At 40.3% G+C, this 16,861-nt stretch overlaps 1 protein-coding gene across 1 annotated transcript; it reads left to right on the plus strand.

Moving 5' to 3' along the window:
• The first annotated feature begins 2,752 nt into the window (after positions 1 to 2,752).
• agtrap (angiotensin II receptor-associated protein) lies at positions 2,753 to 12,976 on the plus strand. The gene is made up of 5 exons (XM_071494809.1): positions 2,753 to 2,895; positions 3,878 to 3,912; positions 4,181 to 4,289; positions 6,316 to 6,526; positions 10,765 to 12,976. The coding sequence occupies exons 1-5, from the start codon at positions 2,869 to 2,871 to the stop codon at positions 10,887 to 10,889; spliced, it is 507 nt and encodes a 168-aa protein (XP_071350910.1). The 5' UTR covers positions 2,753 to 2,868; the 3' UTR covers positions 10,890 to 12,976.
• Positions 12,977 to 16,861: the final 3,885 nt, after the last annotated feature.

Below are 16,861 nucleotides of genomic sequence, written 5' to 3' on the forward strand. Positions count from 1 at the left end.
ACTGCTGGACTGCAGTGTACAGGTGCATTTTGAAATCTGGTGAGGGAACAATGTAAACACAAAGTCACACTTCCACTATAAACCAACACAGAACTAGATCTGTTCTCACTGTAAAATCTGTGGATGGCTGCCACACAAGTTAAAAGTTTAATTTCCAGAAAATTCCAGTTTTTGTAGTTTTAATCATCAGTCCCATTGGACATAATAACACTAAGTTAATTAACCAAGTTAATTGCTGATAGTTTGACTAGTTGTTTTTCTTGGATTCAACTGATAGTTTGGTAGAACAAAATGATCTTATCTAAACTACCCTGAAGCATCCTAAGTTGTGATAAATTGGACTTAACTGTCACAAACTTTTCACAACCTCTTGTCCATGTCTTCCTCTTTTATGAGCTGCCGTTGTTTGTCTGCTGAAAAGAAGAGATAAGTAACCAGAAGTTAGAAGATAGAACAAGATAAGATCTAAAGATAACATGAGGACAGTGACTGTCAAAGGTAAAATAAGAATCCGCTTGTTTGAAAATGGGAAGTTGTGACATGTTTGTGGTGCTGGACAAGAAGTCAGGGCACAAATCAATAGAACTATACCTCTGAGGTTTTAGAATCCAAACTACATTTCACGGCAAACTGAGCAGCTGCTGTAAAAATAGACACAATATCTTTCTGTGGGAGAAAAGTGTGTAAAAGGATGGATGGGCAAAAATCGAACAACATTTCCAAATGCCACAAACAAGCTGACAAGGTGACTGCAGAACATCAGTCTGAAACCAGGTTCTTCAGCATTTAACATGATCAGCTGAGAGTTAAATCTGACTCAGTCCATCTCTGTCTCTGCGTGTTATCGGTCCCTTCACTAACCCCGACCTAAAATAACTGTATAACCTTACTGTTGCTCTCAGTTGAATGTATGGAAACACTGGGGGAGAGGATTTTCATGTTTACAACAATGGCCTGAAGGAGAAGTTGAAGGGAGACAAAGTGCTGCATTAATCATTCAGCACACGTTTTCTGAGAGGATCTGTTATCAGTGGTGCTGTTGTTCCACTGGCTACAGGCCGCGACTGTTTAAACCGCTGTTGGTGAAGAAATGCAGCATCTCTGCCTCTTTTAGGATCGACTCCTGCTGAACTGCTGAATATCAGAGCAAACTAAATATTAATCCATCCAGGCTGAAATTTCAAAAACTACTGGTTAGATTGCGATGAAATTTTATCGAGACACTGATGGTTCTTATCATCCTTGTGACTCTGGAGATCCCCTGGTTCACATTTGTTTGTTTTGAGCGGTAAAACTGTAAATTATATCTTTATTGAGACATTGAGATGTTACAATTTAAATATAGTTTTAGAGAATTTTCCAACTTGCCAATATTAAAACTCTCTGACGACTGATTGACCGTCATGTTAAATGTATTGAACATCAACACAGATTACTTCCTGTAAACATCTACAATTTAACCATACAGAAATGTAATATATGACATGTTTGTCCTATGGATTTATGATGTATATATTATGCTATGAATTATTTTAGTCATATGTTATAAATATTATAACACACATGGAATAGCCATAGAAAAATTTGTATATGTACATTTATTAAATATATCTACTTGATGAATTTGTATGTAGTAAATATTTAATTTCTGTATACAAGTTTAATAGAACAACATGCATGTAAAAAATCTATATGTTTATATGTATCTTTTAAACATTTTTTTATTTCTTATTAATTGTAAACATGTCTATCATCCCATTTTAGGAAAGTGGTCTCAGACTTTTGGATCCTACTGTATATCGACATATATTAACAGGCTTTGGGATGAGTATATATTTATGTAACATATGTAAACAACATAAGCATATACACATAAACATCCACATATTTGTATGGGAGAGACATCAATATATATAATTGTTCCAGTTTCATATATAATTTTTTACATATGTGTTTTATGTACATACATTTCATATATGGAAATTCAGTATAGGTAACAGCAGATTACATCTGTGTATGAGTAAATATGCAAATGCTACTTTGTTCAGCTGACAACTAAAAATGGCAAAATATAAAATGACTGATCTCATCTGAATATAAATCTTGTAGAAAACAGATTTTTTTTTTTTTTTTTAACCCTGTAATGCCTGACCCCAGAAATAATGGACAGAAAATTCTGATTTCTTGAATCTGGAACCTTTATTTGGCCCTTTCACAAAATTTGAAAAAAAAAATACAAAAAATTATTTGCATATAGGTTTTTCCAAATTTTATACACGATTTTACTACATACTAAAATGCAAAAAAAATGTAATTATAACTTGCTTCAACAGATTAAGTGTTCATGTTAGAATATTACTAAAAATGTCAAAGAAAATGTCACTGGAAAATCGTAAAAATCGCAATTTTCTTGACCTTGATCCAGTGAGTTGGGAACTGAAGGTGGCCAACCTGGATTGTGTTTGAATTGTTGTAGTGATGAAGGGATCCACCAGGGGTTGGAAGACAAGTATCAGACCTTTTGATGCAATAGGTCTCAGAAATGCTTGGATCAAATGTGATGCATCTGGCATCAAATCAGACGTGCTGCATTCCTGATCCTTCACTGGACACCACACAGAAATGACTGTCGCTGTGAATCTTGATGCTCATGTGGTTTCTCTCTTCTTGGGGGGGGGTGAGTCACATGGGAAGCGGTCATGTTGGTGTCACATGGTTTGTGTTTGCAGGCTGAGCTGGGGGGGGAGGAGGAGGAGCCTTGGAGAGAAGTTTTCCTAAGACGGAACCTGCAGCATTTCCCTCATGCAGCCCTTCAACAAGTGGAGGCAGTGAGTCGCATCGAGGCAGAGCCGCTCGGACACAACAGTGATGGAAATCCCTGCCATCAACCTGAAGGTGAGGCTGCTGCTGTTCACGTCGCGTCCTTGTTGAGAGTGTTTGTGAGTTTTCTGTCTTCTAACAGCGTTTCATGAAGACTGGGGTGCAGTTACATGTTGATGTCAACGATCAGTTCTCACTGCTCATTCCTGCCAGCCTGTGTTTGAGGAGTCACTCAGTGGATGTTACATCCAAGAACAGTGAAAGTGCACACACACATTGTGATGAGCAGCAGGCCTGGGGAGTAAGTGACTGTGTGGGAGGGGAGGGATGCAAACATGGGGGTCAATCTGCTCATTAAATGTGAGATGTTAATAAGAAACAGTATATTTGGCAGAGGTCAAACACAAACTGATGCAGTGGATTTGCCACTGATACAGCAAAAGAAACTGGCCTGTTATTTATCACATGAGCTAAAGATTTCTACACGTGTGTTTAAAAATTCTTATTAGAGTCTCTGATGTTTCTGTAAGGAGCAAACATAACCATAACCAAATATCTCCATGTCATCCCATAACCTTCAACAGGGGGCGAGCATTAGACTGAGTCACGCCTTTGTGCTTCAAAGCAGCGTGAGCAGCTCTTATTCCGAGCTCAGAAACACGTCACATGTTCTGCGTTTGGTTCTGCAGTTTCTGGCTTTGACGTCTGTGAGCTCACAGACTGAAAACAGGCTGCAGCTAATGATTATTTTCAGTTTATAACTACTGACTAATTGATTGCTTGGTCTGTAAAAGGTCAGAATGTAGAAAATGAGTTTCTCAAATGTGTATTTGTCCAACCAACTGCTAAAACCCAGAGGTTCAGTTGACAGTGATATAATCAGAGAGGAGGTGGAGGAGCTGGAGCTGGACCTTTTAGCTGGTTAATTATCGATCGTTGGTCAGAATTGTTGTGGATTCATTTTCTGACGAACTGGACTAATTGCTCCAGGTGTAAAGTGAACAGGGAGGATTTTCTGTTTCACTCCTGTCCTGTGTTCTTCTGTTCTCTGTCACAGGCCATAGTACTGGTGCACTGGCTGCTTACAGTATGGTGAGTGTGAGCAGAGGGTTTTTTTTCACAGACCTGGGGAATTTCTCTCCTCTACTGGCCCACACACACACACACACTCTCTCTCACACACACACACACACACACACACACACACACTCACTCACACACACACACATGCAGAGACAGGCTCTCACTCATTCAGGCCTACTCTTAAACCTCCAGTACTTGTGTAATCTGTGTAATGTAAGTGTGCGGTCTTGAAGTGTGTGTGACGGTCTGTTTTGTGTGACTTGTGTCTCTCCTTCAGGGGCTGCATGGCGTGGCTGCCCCCGTCCTTCGCTTGGGGGAACTTCGGTGTTTTAGCAGTTGGGGTCTGGGCCATTGCGCAGAGGGACTCGATCGATGCCGTGCTCATGGTGAGTCTTCGCCTCGACTCGCTTCACGCAGGCTGTAACCTGAACGTCATGTGACACGTGCAGGAGTCTAACTATAGGCGTACCGCCGTGTATCCGTGCTAACCTATTTGTCTGTGGAATCTAGGACAATCTGTGAGCGTCCCTCTGAGAAAGACAGCCCTCCTTTAATTCAGCACAGAGTGCAGCGGCCGTGGCTTTCATGGTGCATCAGTTCACAGCGAGGCCGGTTTTACAAAACATTCCATAGACTTATGCTTTAGTGTTACTCTTAGTCTTTCTTTGGCTTCAGATTTTTCTCATCCTAGTTATACAGACACTAAAAACTGACCTCTTTCAAACCTAAAACGCTAACAAAGCTGACTCAGAACTGAGAGCCGTGTTTCCAACGATCAGCGACACCCGCTGACCAGTAAGCTGTAGCAGAGGCACTGAAGCTCTGCCACATTAAGAAGTGCTTTAGCTCTATAGCATGTCTGTTCTGCTTTGAGGTTTTGTGCTGCTTGCCGATTTTGTGTTGTTGCCCTCTTCATTAATTCTTCCCAGGCAAACGTCTTTGTAGCTGTTGAGTTCCTCCAAAAGACGAACATTTTCTCCTGGGGACAGGAGAACTAAGCTCAGTGTCTGGTGTGGCAGCTCAGTCAGCGGTGGTTTCTAGGCTGAGAAAAAGTCTTAATTTACACAGTCACGAAGTCAAGAACTAGACAGCTTTGTGCAACAGAAGAACTCAGATGCCTGTCTGGAGTCTGATAATAAGTTAAATCTAAGCTGTGGTCAGAACCAGCCCCAGCCTGCCACACTGGCTGTGAAGGTGTGGTACTCACCAAATACATGACAGCTCAGCGTTTTAAAGGACGGGATGCATCTGAAGAAAAACTTTCTGTCCAATTTCTTGCTCAATGAGACTTCTGACAGTAATGGATTCTGACTGTCACTGGATTGAGCCTGTGAAATGTATTGCTGCTGGGAAGTGATCACAGAGGAGCCTTTTACCTAGTGTACTTTAAAGGTCCCACATTGTAGAAAGTGAGAAATGTAGAAATGTACACAGCCTGTATTTAGAAACTGTGCTTAGGAACAAGCAGTTTTAACTTTATTAACAACACAAAACCAAACATTTATTTTGATGCTGAGCTCGAAAGCTGCAAGACAGAAAAACTTTGAGGAAATGCTGCACAATTGTTGGATGTCAGGAAGCCAGTAAGTCATTGACAGCCTAATGTTTGGCTCCTCTCAGTGCCGACTGACTGTCGCCATTTTCATTTACTGTGAGTTTCAGAAGGCTGCAGTCCATTACCTGTGGTTGGCCTGGCCGTGCATGACTCAGCCAATCAGGAGAGAGACACAAAATGCCCAACACTGATATGGTTTTTGTCACTTAAAACCACCAATATATCTTCTTATGGATATCAAAACTTCAAATAAAACACTGGAGAAGTGTGAAATATGGGACCTTTAAAATGTAGTGTTACTGTTTCTCACATCCAGAGTCACTAAAGAAAGAGTTTTGTGGACGGAGCTGGCAGTAGGACAGAAAAAAAAAGATTTTGATTTGAAAACACATTCTTTGACAGGTCAGTAGGTCAGGGAGACAGACTTCCTCCCTTTTAATCTATTTAACCCACTGTACATTCTTTTTTTACATGTTAACTCCAGGCTTCACTTTGTCAAGTGTCCTAAATGATTTCAATTGATCTTTTTGCCAACTAATTATATCTTTAAGTCTCATATTTTTCTGAGAATCATTTCTCATCCCATAATGTGGATTTGACGGTCCGAGATAATAACGGCAATAGAGGGAATGGATGTTTTCTAATTTTATGATGCTCTGCACTGTTCATCATGACTTGCAGGCACAACTTTTTCCAGGATATACAGTTAGATTTTTTAATCTAATTTCCCCTCGGAAAAGGCCATTTTCTTTAGCACTGGAAAGGAAACTTTCCATGAGGCGTAATTACAAAGCTGTGTAAGCCTGCCACACTTTGTTCATTAAGACTTCTCTCTCTTTCTTGTCATTTCCCTGTAGTTTCTGATGGGGATGATTGTAACAATATTGACCGACATCATCCATATCGGGATCTATTACCCGCTGAATGACTATGGAGCGGACAGGGCACGGGACGTGTTTCGCTTCAGCGCAGGAATGGCCATCCTCAGCCTGCTGCTCAAACCTGTGTCCTGCTTCTTTGTTTACCAAATGTACCGCGAACGTGGAGGAGATTACAACGTCAACTTTGGTAAGTGTCACCAGATGTCGGACCCCCAGCCAAGCACAGTAACATAAGAGGTTTGTCAGTTTTGAAGGATGCTGTCATGTATCACAAACGCTGCCTTCAAAAATGTGAGAAACTGATGGCAAATATCAGCAGTTTCCTTTGTAGTTTATTGGAAATTTGTGGTCAGAAAAAGAACTATGATCTAATTCCAATATGTGAAGGAGATGACACAGAAAACAACTCTTTATGTAACAAGTACACGTTCTGGTGTAATTTCAGAACCAATGAGAAATTATCTAAAATATGTGAGGTTATCTACTTCCCACAAAGAATGATCCCCAGCCCGAAGTGTGACCAAAGCTTGAGGTACGGTGTGAAACATGCGTCCAGGGGCGCTCTGAGATCCTCCCTGTGCTGTTTCATGCTGTCGGTCATGAAAGGCCTGCCAAGCGCAGCATGAACTGATCAGACTCTGTGCTAAACCACTGGCAGATGATTCCACAGTCAAACTAATTAGTTACAGTCACAAGACTTTAAATGCAATGAAATATCTGAGCTGCAGTTTGGCTTGGGCAAGGAAATCATTTCTCCACGAGTTGTTTACAATGTTTGTGTGTCATCCTGGCCACTAGTCTATACCGCGTGGAGAAACGTATTAAACCCAGTGGAGTCTGAAAAACCTATGATCAGGCATGATAGAAAAATAGTTCAAGATTGATGTGAAAAGAAGCTGAGATGCAGTGTGTACTGGAGAGCACACCGCTGAGTGTGAAGCTCTCCTCTTGTGGCCAAACAAATGATGAGTACTGCTCTTCCGCTGACTAGTCAGGAGACACTCAAGTTTATTCTTTGATTAACCATGTGTGGCCATTGATCTGTGGACTTGGACTCACCCTGCCGAGCGCTTTTCCATCAGAAATCTCTCTGAGCTGTGGCGACTGCTGGACTATAAAATCCTTAAAAATGTTCCTTGTGGATTCATCTATATGGATTAACACTTCAGTAGCGTAGGATTTGATGGCAGTATTCAGAATGGTTCCTTACAGGGGCATTAAGCTTTTCTTGTCTAGTGTTTGCTTCCATAAAAAGAAGAAGAACAAAGAGGCAAAAATAAACCAGGATGTGGGAGTATGGCGCTAAAAATGACAAATTTTTATTATTAGCTTGCCAGCTAGAATAGTAATTTATTACACTGAACACAGGGAAATGTAATGAAATTTCTCCTGCACTGCCACCCAACACTGCCGCTGACAAAATGCATCTCTTGATTTGACTCTTTGGAGGATAATTGAATATTGATGAATCTGTTCTCTCCATGGTTTTACTTAAGCACTACACACACAGCAGGCACATCCATTAGGCTGTGATTGGCTGTGTAGGGACTGATGAGTGTAGCAAATGTTATTTTCAGACAATGTGTGTTTTAATTGCTGTCTGATTGCGTAGTTGGCATTAACATGGTTGCCTGCTGTTCTGAGTGCTGTCGGATGCAGTTAATCAGGTACATGAGTGAGTGAACTGTTGGTTCAGGTATCCAGGGCGACCTGGATGCTGATTGGCTGCCCTTTTGAGCTGGTTTGAATTCTAGGTTTGTGTATTTATTTTTGCTTTTACACTGCTTAATATGATGAAGGCTGCGAGGCTGAGCAATTCACCATTTGCTTTTAATGAAACTGATTGTTCGCTAAACAAATCACCTGAGCTGCAATTGTCCAATCACAGTTGAGAAATGTGACATCAGGCCTGTCAACATACTGAAGCAGTGTGCATGAGGCTGAAATGAAAGGGTAACAGTTTGAGGGTTGTGCCTCAAAACTATGGATCAAAATTGGAAGGAATGGACTAAACAGTGTGTTTGGCTATGCTATGCTATGCTATGCTATGCTATGCTATGCTATACATTTACCTTGATTCATTTGGCAGACACTTTTATCCAAAGCAACTTACAAGTGAGTAAAGCTACACTATACTATAATATACTATCCTACACCAGAGAATACTGCTCACTACACCATTATGTTACAGCTGGTGCTAAAAAAAGCTCTGTTCATTATTATTAGCATTTGGGCTAACATTAGCATCTCTGTTATTGGATTTGGGAAAGTTTACGCTCCAGCAACCTCAGCCAAAACCCATTAGCCGACATAGTGTTATGTTACCAGATGCATCTTTTTTTCTAGTAAAAGTTAAGCTTTTTTTTCCCCTCAAAATACAATAACTTGTAAAACAAACCACTGTATCGTGTGGTTTGTTTTATACTAAGCATCAGCACAGGGTCGGCTGAGAGCAGATTTACAGCCTGATGTTTTTCCTTATCGTACTGGACTAGACTAACTCGTCTACCCTGCAGTACCAGGGAGCTATCGCTTAGGCTGTGTGTTTTTCACATTTATTCATTGGGCAGATGCCTCGTTCACAGGAAGGACAGTCCAAGCCACAGTAAATCAAGTAAGAGTCTTTGAGAAAAAAAAAAATCTGCCAGCAACAGGTGTCATTTCATCTAGCTAAAAGCCAAGTCTGCTCTTGCCTCCCTCAGTCTGACATCTTTCAAAAATGATTGCTGTATTTTGATGGTTAAATCTGCCGCCATGAGGGGGGAGACTGGTCAGTTTTCTCCCAGGCATCACCCCCACAGGTTCTCAGCTGAGGTGTGGTTACGCAGTCAATGTGTAATGAGTATTAACACGTACAAGAATTTCAAAATCCAAAATTCCCTGTTCTTTTCTTGCATGTCATCATTTCTAACCTCTGTCTGTCACCCCGCACTGTGATGTTTTCTGGAAGTGAACACTCGTGTTGTCTCGTGTTTTTCCTGTTATGTTTTGACGGCTTCTCTTTTCCTCTCTTCTCTTTTCCTCTCTTCTCTTCTCTTCTCTTCTCTGCTGCTGACCTTTGACTCTTTCAGACTTGGAGACCTCTGTGGAAAGTCGATGCACTACGGATAGTGCTGACAGTGCCTTTATTGGCCGCCGCTATTGATTCCTGGCGTCCTTTTTACCATTTCTTTCCTCCAATCATGCTCTTCCATCCCCTTCCACACAGGAAGTAAGATTACAAATCAGGCTGCAGGATAAGAAAAAGAAAAAGACCTTATTTTGGGGTATTTTTCTTTCCTGATTATTATCTTGTCAGTGTTGAGTTGTCCTTCTTTCTCTCTTTCATCTGTCTGTTCCTATCTTCATCAGTCTTCATCACCCTTCAGTGACTGCATAGCTGTGTTTTCAGTATAGTAGTTTTTTTTTATTCATGTCTAGTCTATTGTATGTTTATATGTTTTTGCAACTTTGCATCTATGTTTTATTCATATTTTTCCTCTCCAGACACCTCATTAGTGTTTGTGTTTTCTGTTTGCATATATTTAAAGCAGAGCTGCATGATGGTGCACATTCTCAAATCAGCCTAATTAAAGACAACATAATGTTGACTCATAATAGACCATGAATGCAACATGTTTGCATGCGCACTTAGAAGATGACAGGGGATTCAAAGTTTTTTTGCCAACATGAGACAGTTCTTAAAAATTATTCATGTATTTTGATGCTTTTAAATAAAATATAATAAGTTTCATTAATGTTTTTTTGAAAATCTTCAAAACTCAGCAAGGAAAGTAAACACCATGTTTGACAGTGTTGATATGTGCAAATCTGTCACAGTAACATATCTGTGGGTGAGTGCACAGGCCTTTGAACTTCCAAAAGCATGTCATTGTTATTCTGGCCATGTCAGAGTCGGGGCTGTTTATAGAGCATCACAGGGAGTCCTGTAAGACGTTTCAGGGGGATTAAAACTCTGCTGCCTTCATAGAATTCATTATAAAGCCTGTTGACATGATATATAATGTAGTCAAGAACATGTATGCACAGTTTTCAGTGTAAACAGTTCCATAGTGCCGCTCACCGAGGTGCTTTGAATGCAATGTGATGTTAGTGCAGCATTCATCAACAGCAGTGTGTGCTTTACTGCATGTTGGCAGAGACAGCATTTCCAGCATTATAATCTATATTTATCCAGAGGGGGCCAGATGTTTGAGTCAGTATAACAAATCTGACCAAGTGTGTCATGAATCTGAATGTAAGATGACATTAGAGGAAGTTGTGTAGACACTTTCTAAGGACTCATTCTTTGTGCAAACTGTTTGAATATGCATATCAACAATAGTCCATTCTCCAAAACAAGAGCCTTGATTAGACAGGATCATAAATAATACATTTACATGGTGGGGATTGCGTGTGTTGAAGACCTTTGGCTTGTCTCTTCAGGTTTCCCCTCTGTATCACGAAACAGAGATGCCTACCAGTCCATCGACCAGCAGGATGAGTCATCCACCCCGGCGAATCCCTTCAACCAGGCCCAGGACAGCAAACCAGGAGCGCGCACATACTGAGAGAAGCAGGCACAGAACAACGCAGTGTTTTCCTCTGACTCTTTATGCAGCAGTGCAGTGCTCAGGGCCAGTTTCTACAATCGATTCCACATCAGTCCATTTGTTTAGCACAGTGGGTCTGCTGCAGATTGCATCACTGAAGGCAAATTGAATACCTTTTATTATGGTAAATCATTAATTCTGTTTGGGTTTTAGAATGAAATAATGAAATGTGGCATAATTAAGCTCATTTTAATTTTTTTTTTTTTTTTTTTGCTGAGCTGGCACATCACCGCTGAATAAATACAGAGGAAAAACTGCTCTACTACTCCTCTGTTGTGTTACTGTTTTTACCAGCTACTATTTTTAGTGGGGAGGTGTTGAATGGAACTGTTGTGTTTGCAGGAGTTTTTGTTAGTTTACTTTTTCCAAGTGAGTCTTTTTTTCTTTTTCTTTTTTTTTACAAATGTGGCACTTACAGACATTTAGAGTCATGTCTGTTTCTCTTTGTGTTCTGTAAAGTATGAAGTACTCATTGTATGCAGTATGAATTATTATTTTCCAGTGAGTGGTGCTTAAAGCACTGGACAGTTTTTAACACGAGAGTGTCATGTCAGGAGCTACCTTGTGCCTTTGTATTTTTGCAGCTAATAAAAGCTGTGAAATCCTTCGACTAAGCTGAAGACACTATGCACAGAACTGGAGTTGCAGTTCATTTACCTTGATGTTGAGCTATGCAAAATCCAAATAAAGAATATCTGTCTCTGCAACTACAAAAAATACATGAAAAAAGAGAGAAATATAAAGATGTCTTAAATGATCAAGTACTGATCATTTCTTTGTGTATAAAAAAACAATATTCTCAATTCAAACCATTTTAAATGCATCATTCTTACAGTTATGGACATATTAGTGAAGAGCATCAGGCGTCCCACAGATGCTCATTAGTAATGTAAATCCTCCTTCAATAAATCACAGACCACATACTGATGGCTGTTGATCTATTACAATGTTCCTTGTTACAAGCTTTAGATATGAGATAATTTTTCACATCACAAATGTTAAATAAAGGGTTTTACACCTTGAGATATTCACAGCAGCATGGTCATGAAGTGTGAACTCTCAGCTGAAGTGTGTAAATTAAATGAGAGTCAGAGGGCACGAAGAGAGGGCACTGGCTGCAGACTTTTTTTTTTCTTTCAACAGTCAGTTCTCTTTTGAAAGCTTTTTTGAACTTCCTGTTTTGAAATCACGATGAGTCTATGTTACAGAGATGTGGTAACTACGGTAGTTACGTTGTGAATATCTAAAATGATCACTTCTGCTGTTGAGTCATGTAGATCATGAGAGGCGCCTTATTTGCTTCCATACCTCATGTGATTATTCCTTAATTCAGTGTTTGCACTGAGGTACAGTAGCCTAGTCCCACACCCAGTCGGCCTGTAAGAGCCTCATGCTACATCACTGCAGTGCCACATAATGTCCACTCACAGCTCACTGTGGTAGCGTGGACATGAAGTCAGAATTTGCAACTTTGGACAATAAACAAGCACGTTGTCGACTGTGGATTGAGAGACACCTGCAGAAAGGCAACGACACTGTTTTTGTGATTTTTTTTTTGTGAGACTACTGCCGGATCATATTTTGCTGTAAAAATCATGTAGAGTTTAAATAACTCCCACTGTCCTGATAACTGTTAAATACAGGTTTCCTTAGAAACTGAAAATATCTAAGATGACAAGAAAGTGCATTTTTTCGCCCTCATGCTGTTTCATTTGCTTCAAGGATCCTCACTGTAGCTGTGGCTTTAGCTTGATGACGCTTGCTCTGAGAAAGAATGAATTTGAAAGGCTGCTACTACTTTCAAAGGTACAAAGACTGTTACTACTACTCCTGAAATCTAAGGTTTTTTTTTTACTAAGATTATAAAAGAAAAGATTAATGTTTTTTTCTATGACTGGTCACATTTGCCACATTGAGTTTTGGTTTTCTGACATGAGAGTTTGTTGATGTTTGACTTTTTCATTTCAAGGTTGGAACTGATTTAAAATGTTATGCAGCACAATGTATTTTTTTTTTCTTTCTTAGAAATAAAGAATTACAATGAAGACTATTTGTCAAATATGCCTTTATTATGCAGGTTAACTAAAAGGAACAAGGATTTATATGACACTTGCATCTTCATGCACAGGAATTCGAAGCATTTCGAGACTGGCTATGCAAGCTTTCAGATTTTTCTCTCTCCATTCTTCTCTCAGAGATTTTTTTTCATGTCTTCTCTGTCACACACCTCTGTTTACTCTCACTCTGCTCCTCTCAAAGATCTCTTTATTTCCCTGCTTTTATTTATCCAGCCAGGCAAGACATTTATCTTCCTGCTTTTCTCATCTTCCACCTTTTTTTTTTTTGCGCTCCAATCTGAGCCCATAGCACCTTCAGTGTTAACCTCTTCTCAGTGAGCGCTAAAACCTGTCACCTCAGCCCCCACCTACAGCACACAGTAACAGCACCTGGGCACTCTGCTTAAAATGGCACTACCAAGTTAAAATTATGAAACAAGGCTCATGAAAAGGAGGAGATTTTTTTTTTATTTTTATCTTCCACCTCTTGCTTTGCAAATTTAACACGAGTAATTAGAGTGATAATGCTGTGTGCACCTGTGATGTAAGAACACCTGATTTTCCTATTTCACCCACACGTACCCCAGGAGAACACAAGTGCTCCTCAATAAATTACACAAAGCACTGAAATAGTACACACAGAATGTGAATCTGCGGTTAAGGTTTGTGTCCCTGATGGGTTTCATTATTGCGAGGCAATAACTCCGGTTAGCCTGAATGGTCTGTTGTCCTCAAGTGTGTAGGCTGCGTAGCTGTGAGCCCTTGAGGAAGCAGCCTTGTCATCTGTTTATGTAGAGCCTTGAGGGCCTCTTAACAAAGCATTAATGGAAATTTTATTAATGCAGAAGCAGCAATCTTTTTCACAACCATATGCATAAACATACAGATACTAACATACCCTTGACTTAACAGTAACAGCTGCATGTTCAACACCTCAGTGTGCAGCGCACTAATTTCAATTGTCTAAATATCAACAGTAAACATCACGTTTTGACGTCAGACTGTGTTGCACCAAGAGACTGAGGCGATATATAGCCTCATAAAAGGTTATACACTCAGTCATTCCTGAAAGCAAAAGGTGTAGATGCTCATTCTCTGGAGGGTTTTAATAGTTGATTATTGTAAAGGAGAGTTAATGTACTTCTTCATGGAAAACAAGTTTGGAGACTGGACAAGAGAAAGGAAACCTGCTTAACTGCAAAACTATGACATGGATTGAACATCATCAAATTGACACAGCATCCTTGCAGTTAAATGTAACGCTGTGCTCAGTGAGTCTGTAATTTCATTTCCTAGTACTTTAAATTTCCTAAAAGAATTATGTAATTTGGTGCTAAATATAGGATATAGGAGAATTACACTCGTAATTGATTAACTGTAATGAATTTCTGGCATAACCCAGAGAATCTTTCAGTGCACAATGGAAAAGATGGACATGTAAAAAAAAATGCATTCAGATCATGACACTGTATGTGGAGAATAATGTTACGAATGATAAAAGAATAATCGTTGATTATTTATAAATATAGTTGATGAAATATTAAGTTACCTTATTACAGTTCACTCTTCAAAAGACACATTAGAGATACAATAATTATAAGTAACAGTAAAGACGCTGTTGCATCCATGAATAAGTTAACACAGCCAAACTCCCGACAAGGAACAGAAGAATTTTGAGTCTGTTTGCGTTGATGCTTTCACATCTACAGTAAAAAGTAATCTACCGTGAATCTTGAGCAGGTGAATTAAAGTTAATTTGGTTATTCCAACCAGGACGTGTCATGAATCCTGTCCAGATGTCCCCCTCCTGCTCCCAGACCCACCTGCTCACCTGTTCCCCACTGCCAACAACTTCCACGCCTTCCTACACACCTGTTCCCCGTTTCCCTCATTTTGTCTGCTGGATTTTCACCCCCCCCCCCCCCCCCCCCCCCTTACTACCTGTATGTAGTTCCCTGTTATCTGTTACCGGCCTGTCTGTCCACTCGTCTGCCGGGGAGCCTGGGTCCTCATCAGTAATTCTGTTGAGGGAGCTTCAGTGCACCAGCCTGTCTGAGCTGCTACCACCAGCTGAGACAGAGCGAGATGTTTTAGTAATGAGGCCAAATTAGCCATAAGCAGGGGAACAGAAATATCTGTTAAAATATTCACAATAATCTTTTTTTTTTTTTTTTTTAAATACCTAATTTCCATACTGAATCCTGTTGTTCTTCCTTATTTTCCCTTTGTCAGAGCGTGGGGGGGTGAGGTCTTAATTAATGGCCAAACTGAGTTAATGATTCATTTGAGCAAGAGCTCCTGACCAGAATGGGAGGCTGTGGCTGAGATGGAGGAAGAGGATGGTGGGGAGGGGGTGAAAGTGGAGAGGGAAATGAAAGGAGATGGGGTGGGGTGGGGTGGGGGTATGGCCAGCAGCCCAACAAGCTGTTGATTAATAAGGAGCTGCGGGGCTAGCTCTCCTGAGTCTTGCATGCATGCAGGTTTGACACATCCTCACACCTGTGATTCCTGCGAGTCAAGGACACGCTCGCTTGCTGCCATTGTTGTCCGATGCAATAAAAGGAACTCAATTTGTCACCTCTGTTATTGCATTAGTGACGATCCCCGGAGAGGCTTTCAAAAAATGAATTTGTGGGCCTCAGCACTGCAGACTCCCAACGCCACAAGAAATGTCTTATTTGCAGCATCTAGAGGTGACCAATATCTCTGCAATCAAATTGGCTGAAAGATTTTTTATAAAGGGATTTATATTTATTCCTATGAAAAGCTATGACAGTAAAACTAACATCATTTACTCCTTTATAATTCTTTTATCGAAAATCCACTGGAGATATGACAAGTGACTTGGCTTTAGTCTAGCAGCATCGAGACCTTTTTGCATAACAGATTTTTTTTTCTTTGTTCATTTTGATGATTTCTTAGTACTTTTCTGCCATTTCTTGACACTCTCCTCAGAACACATGACCTCAGTATAAACTAGGCTTTCAGACCGAGCCCAGACCCCTGAAAGGTCTCTGCATATTTACATTTTTAAATAAATTAATATATATATACAAATTAAAATGCACATGGCATGTTTTCTCCCTCACACTTCCAGATATAGGTCGAGTGGATGAGAATAAAAATATGACCCTGAGAGCTGCTGGGGTCAAATTGAAACCCCTGGCTTTGACCCCTGGGTCAATTATACAGCACAGGGGCACTGAGTGATAAAAAATATTGACATGCCTTGACCTACATGTCTCTATTTGAGTTTAGATGAACAGTAGGAAGAATCCTTCACCTGGGTTGGAAGATCTATGTGGAAAAACTGATGGAGTAATATTCTAACTATCTTAAACATCTTAACTTAGCCTCCATCTGGTGCCTGGGGCTGCTCAGTGGTGAACAGTAAGAAAACTATATCACTGTCATGCTCTAAACCCCTCAGAGATAAAAACCAATGTTCACACATGAAATTGATTCGGGAATGACATTTTTATGCTTCAAGCATCTCTGGTCCCCTGGGAGGGCTCTCTCAACCCCTGACCTTTTCACACTGTTGCCTAGTGCATCTGTCAGCAGTGATAACGGCATCAACATTGATTCCAATTACCCTCCAGTCCACAGCAGCCAGCAGAGAAGGGGTCAACAAATCCCTCGCCATTAGGCAAAGAACTGATTGGTTTTTAGTTTTTGTAAACACTGTATGAACAACTGATGTTGTCTCCTGGGATGTGTTCCTTAAAGGAGACAAAGAAAACCTGGGCTTATTGTGAAAAGTCTGACTTAAATTAACCTAAGTTACTTTAACCCAAACAGTTAAATCCAATTAAGAGCTCATCAATCTAGTAGCAGCAAGTGCACAATTTCAAACCTTGGGGCAAACACATG

Source organism: Trachinotus anak, unplaced genomic scaffold (assembly GCF_046630095.1).
Source record: "Trachinotus anak isolate AG129_WGS33_773 ecotype Australia unplaced genomic scaffold, CSIRO_AGI_Tana_v1 ptg000013l, whole genome shotgun sequence".
Taxonomy (NCBI): Eukaryota; Metazoa; Chordata; class Actinopteri; order Carangiformes; family Carangidae; genus Trachinotus; species Trachinotus anak.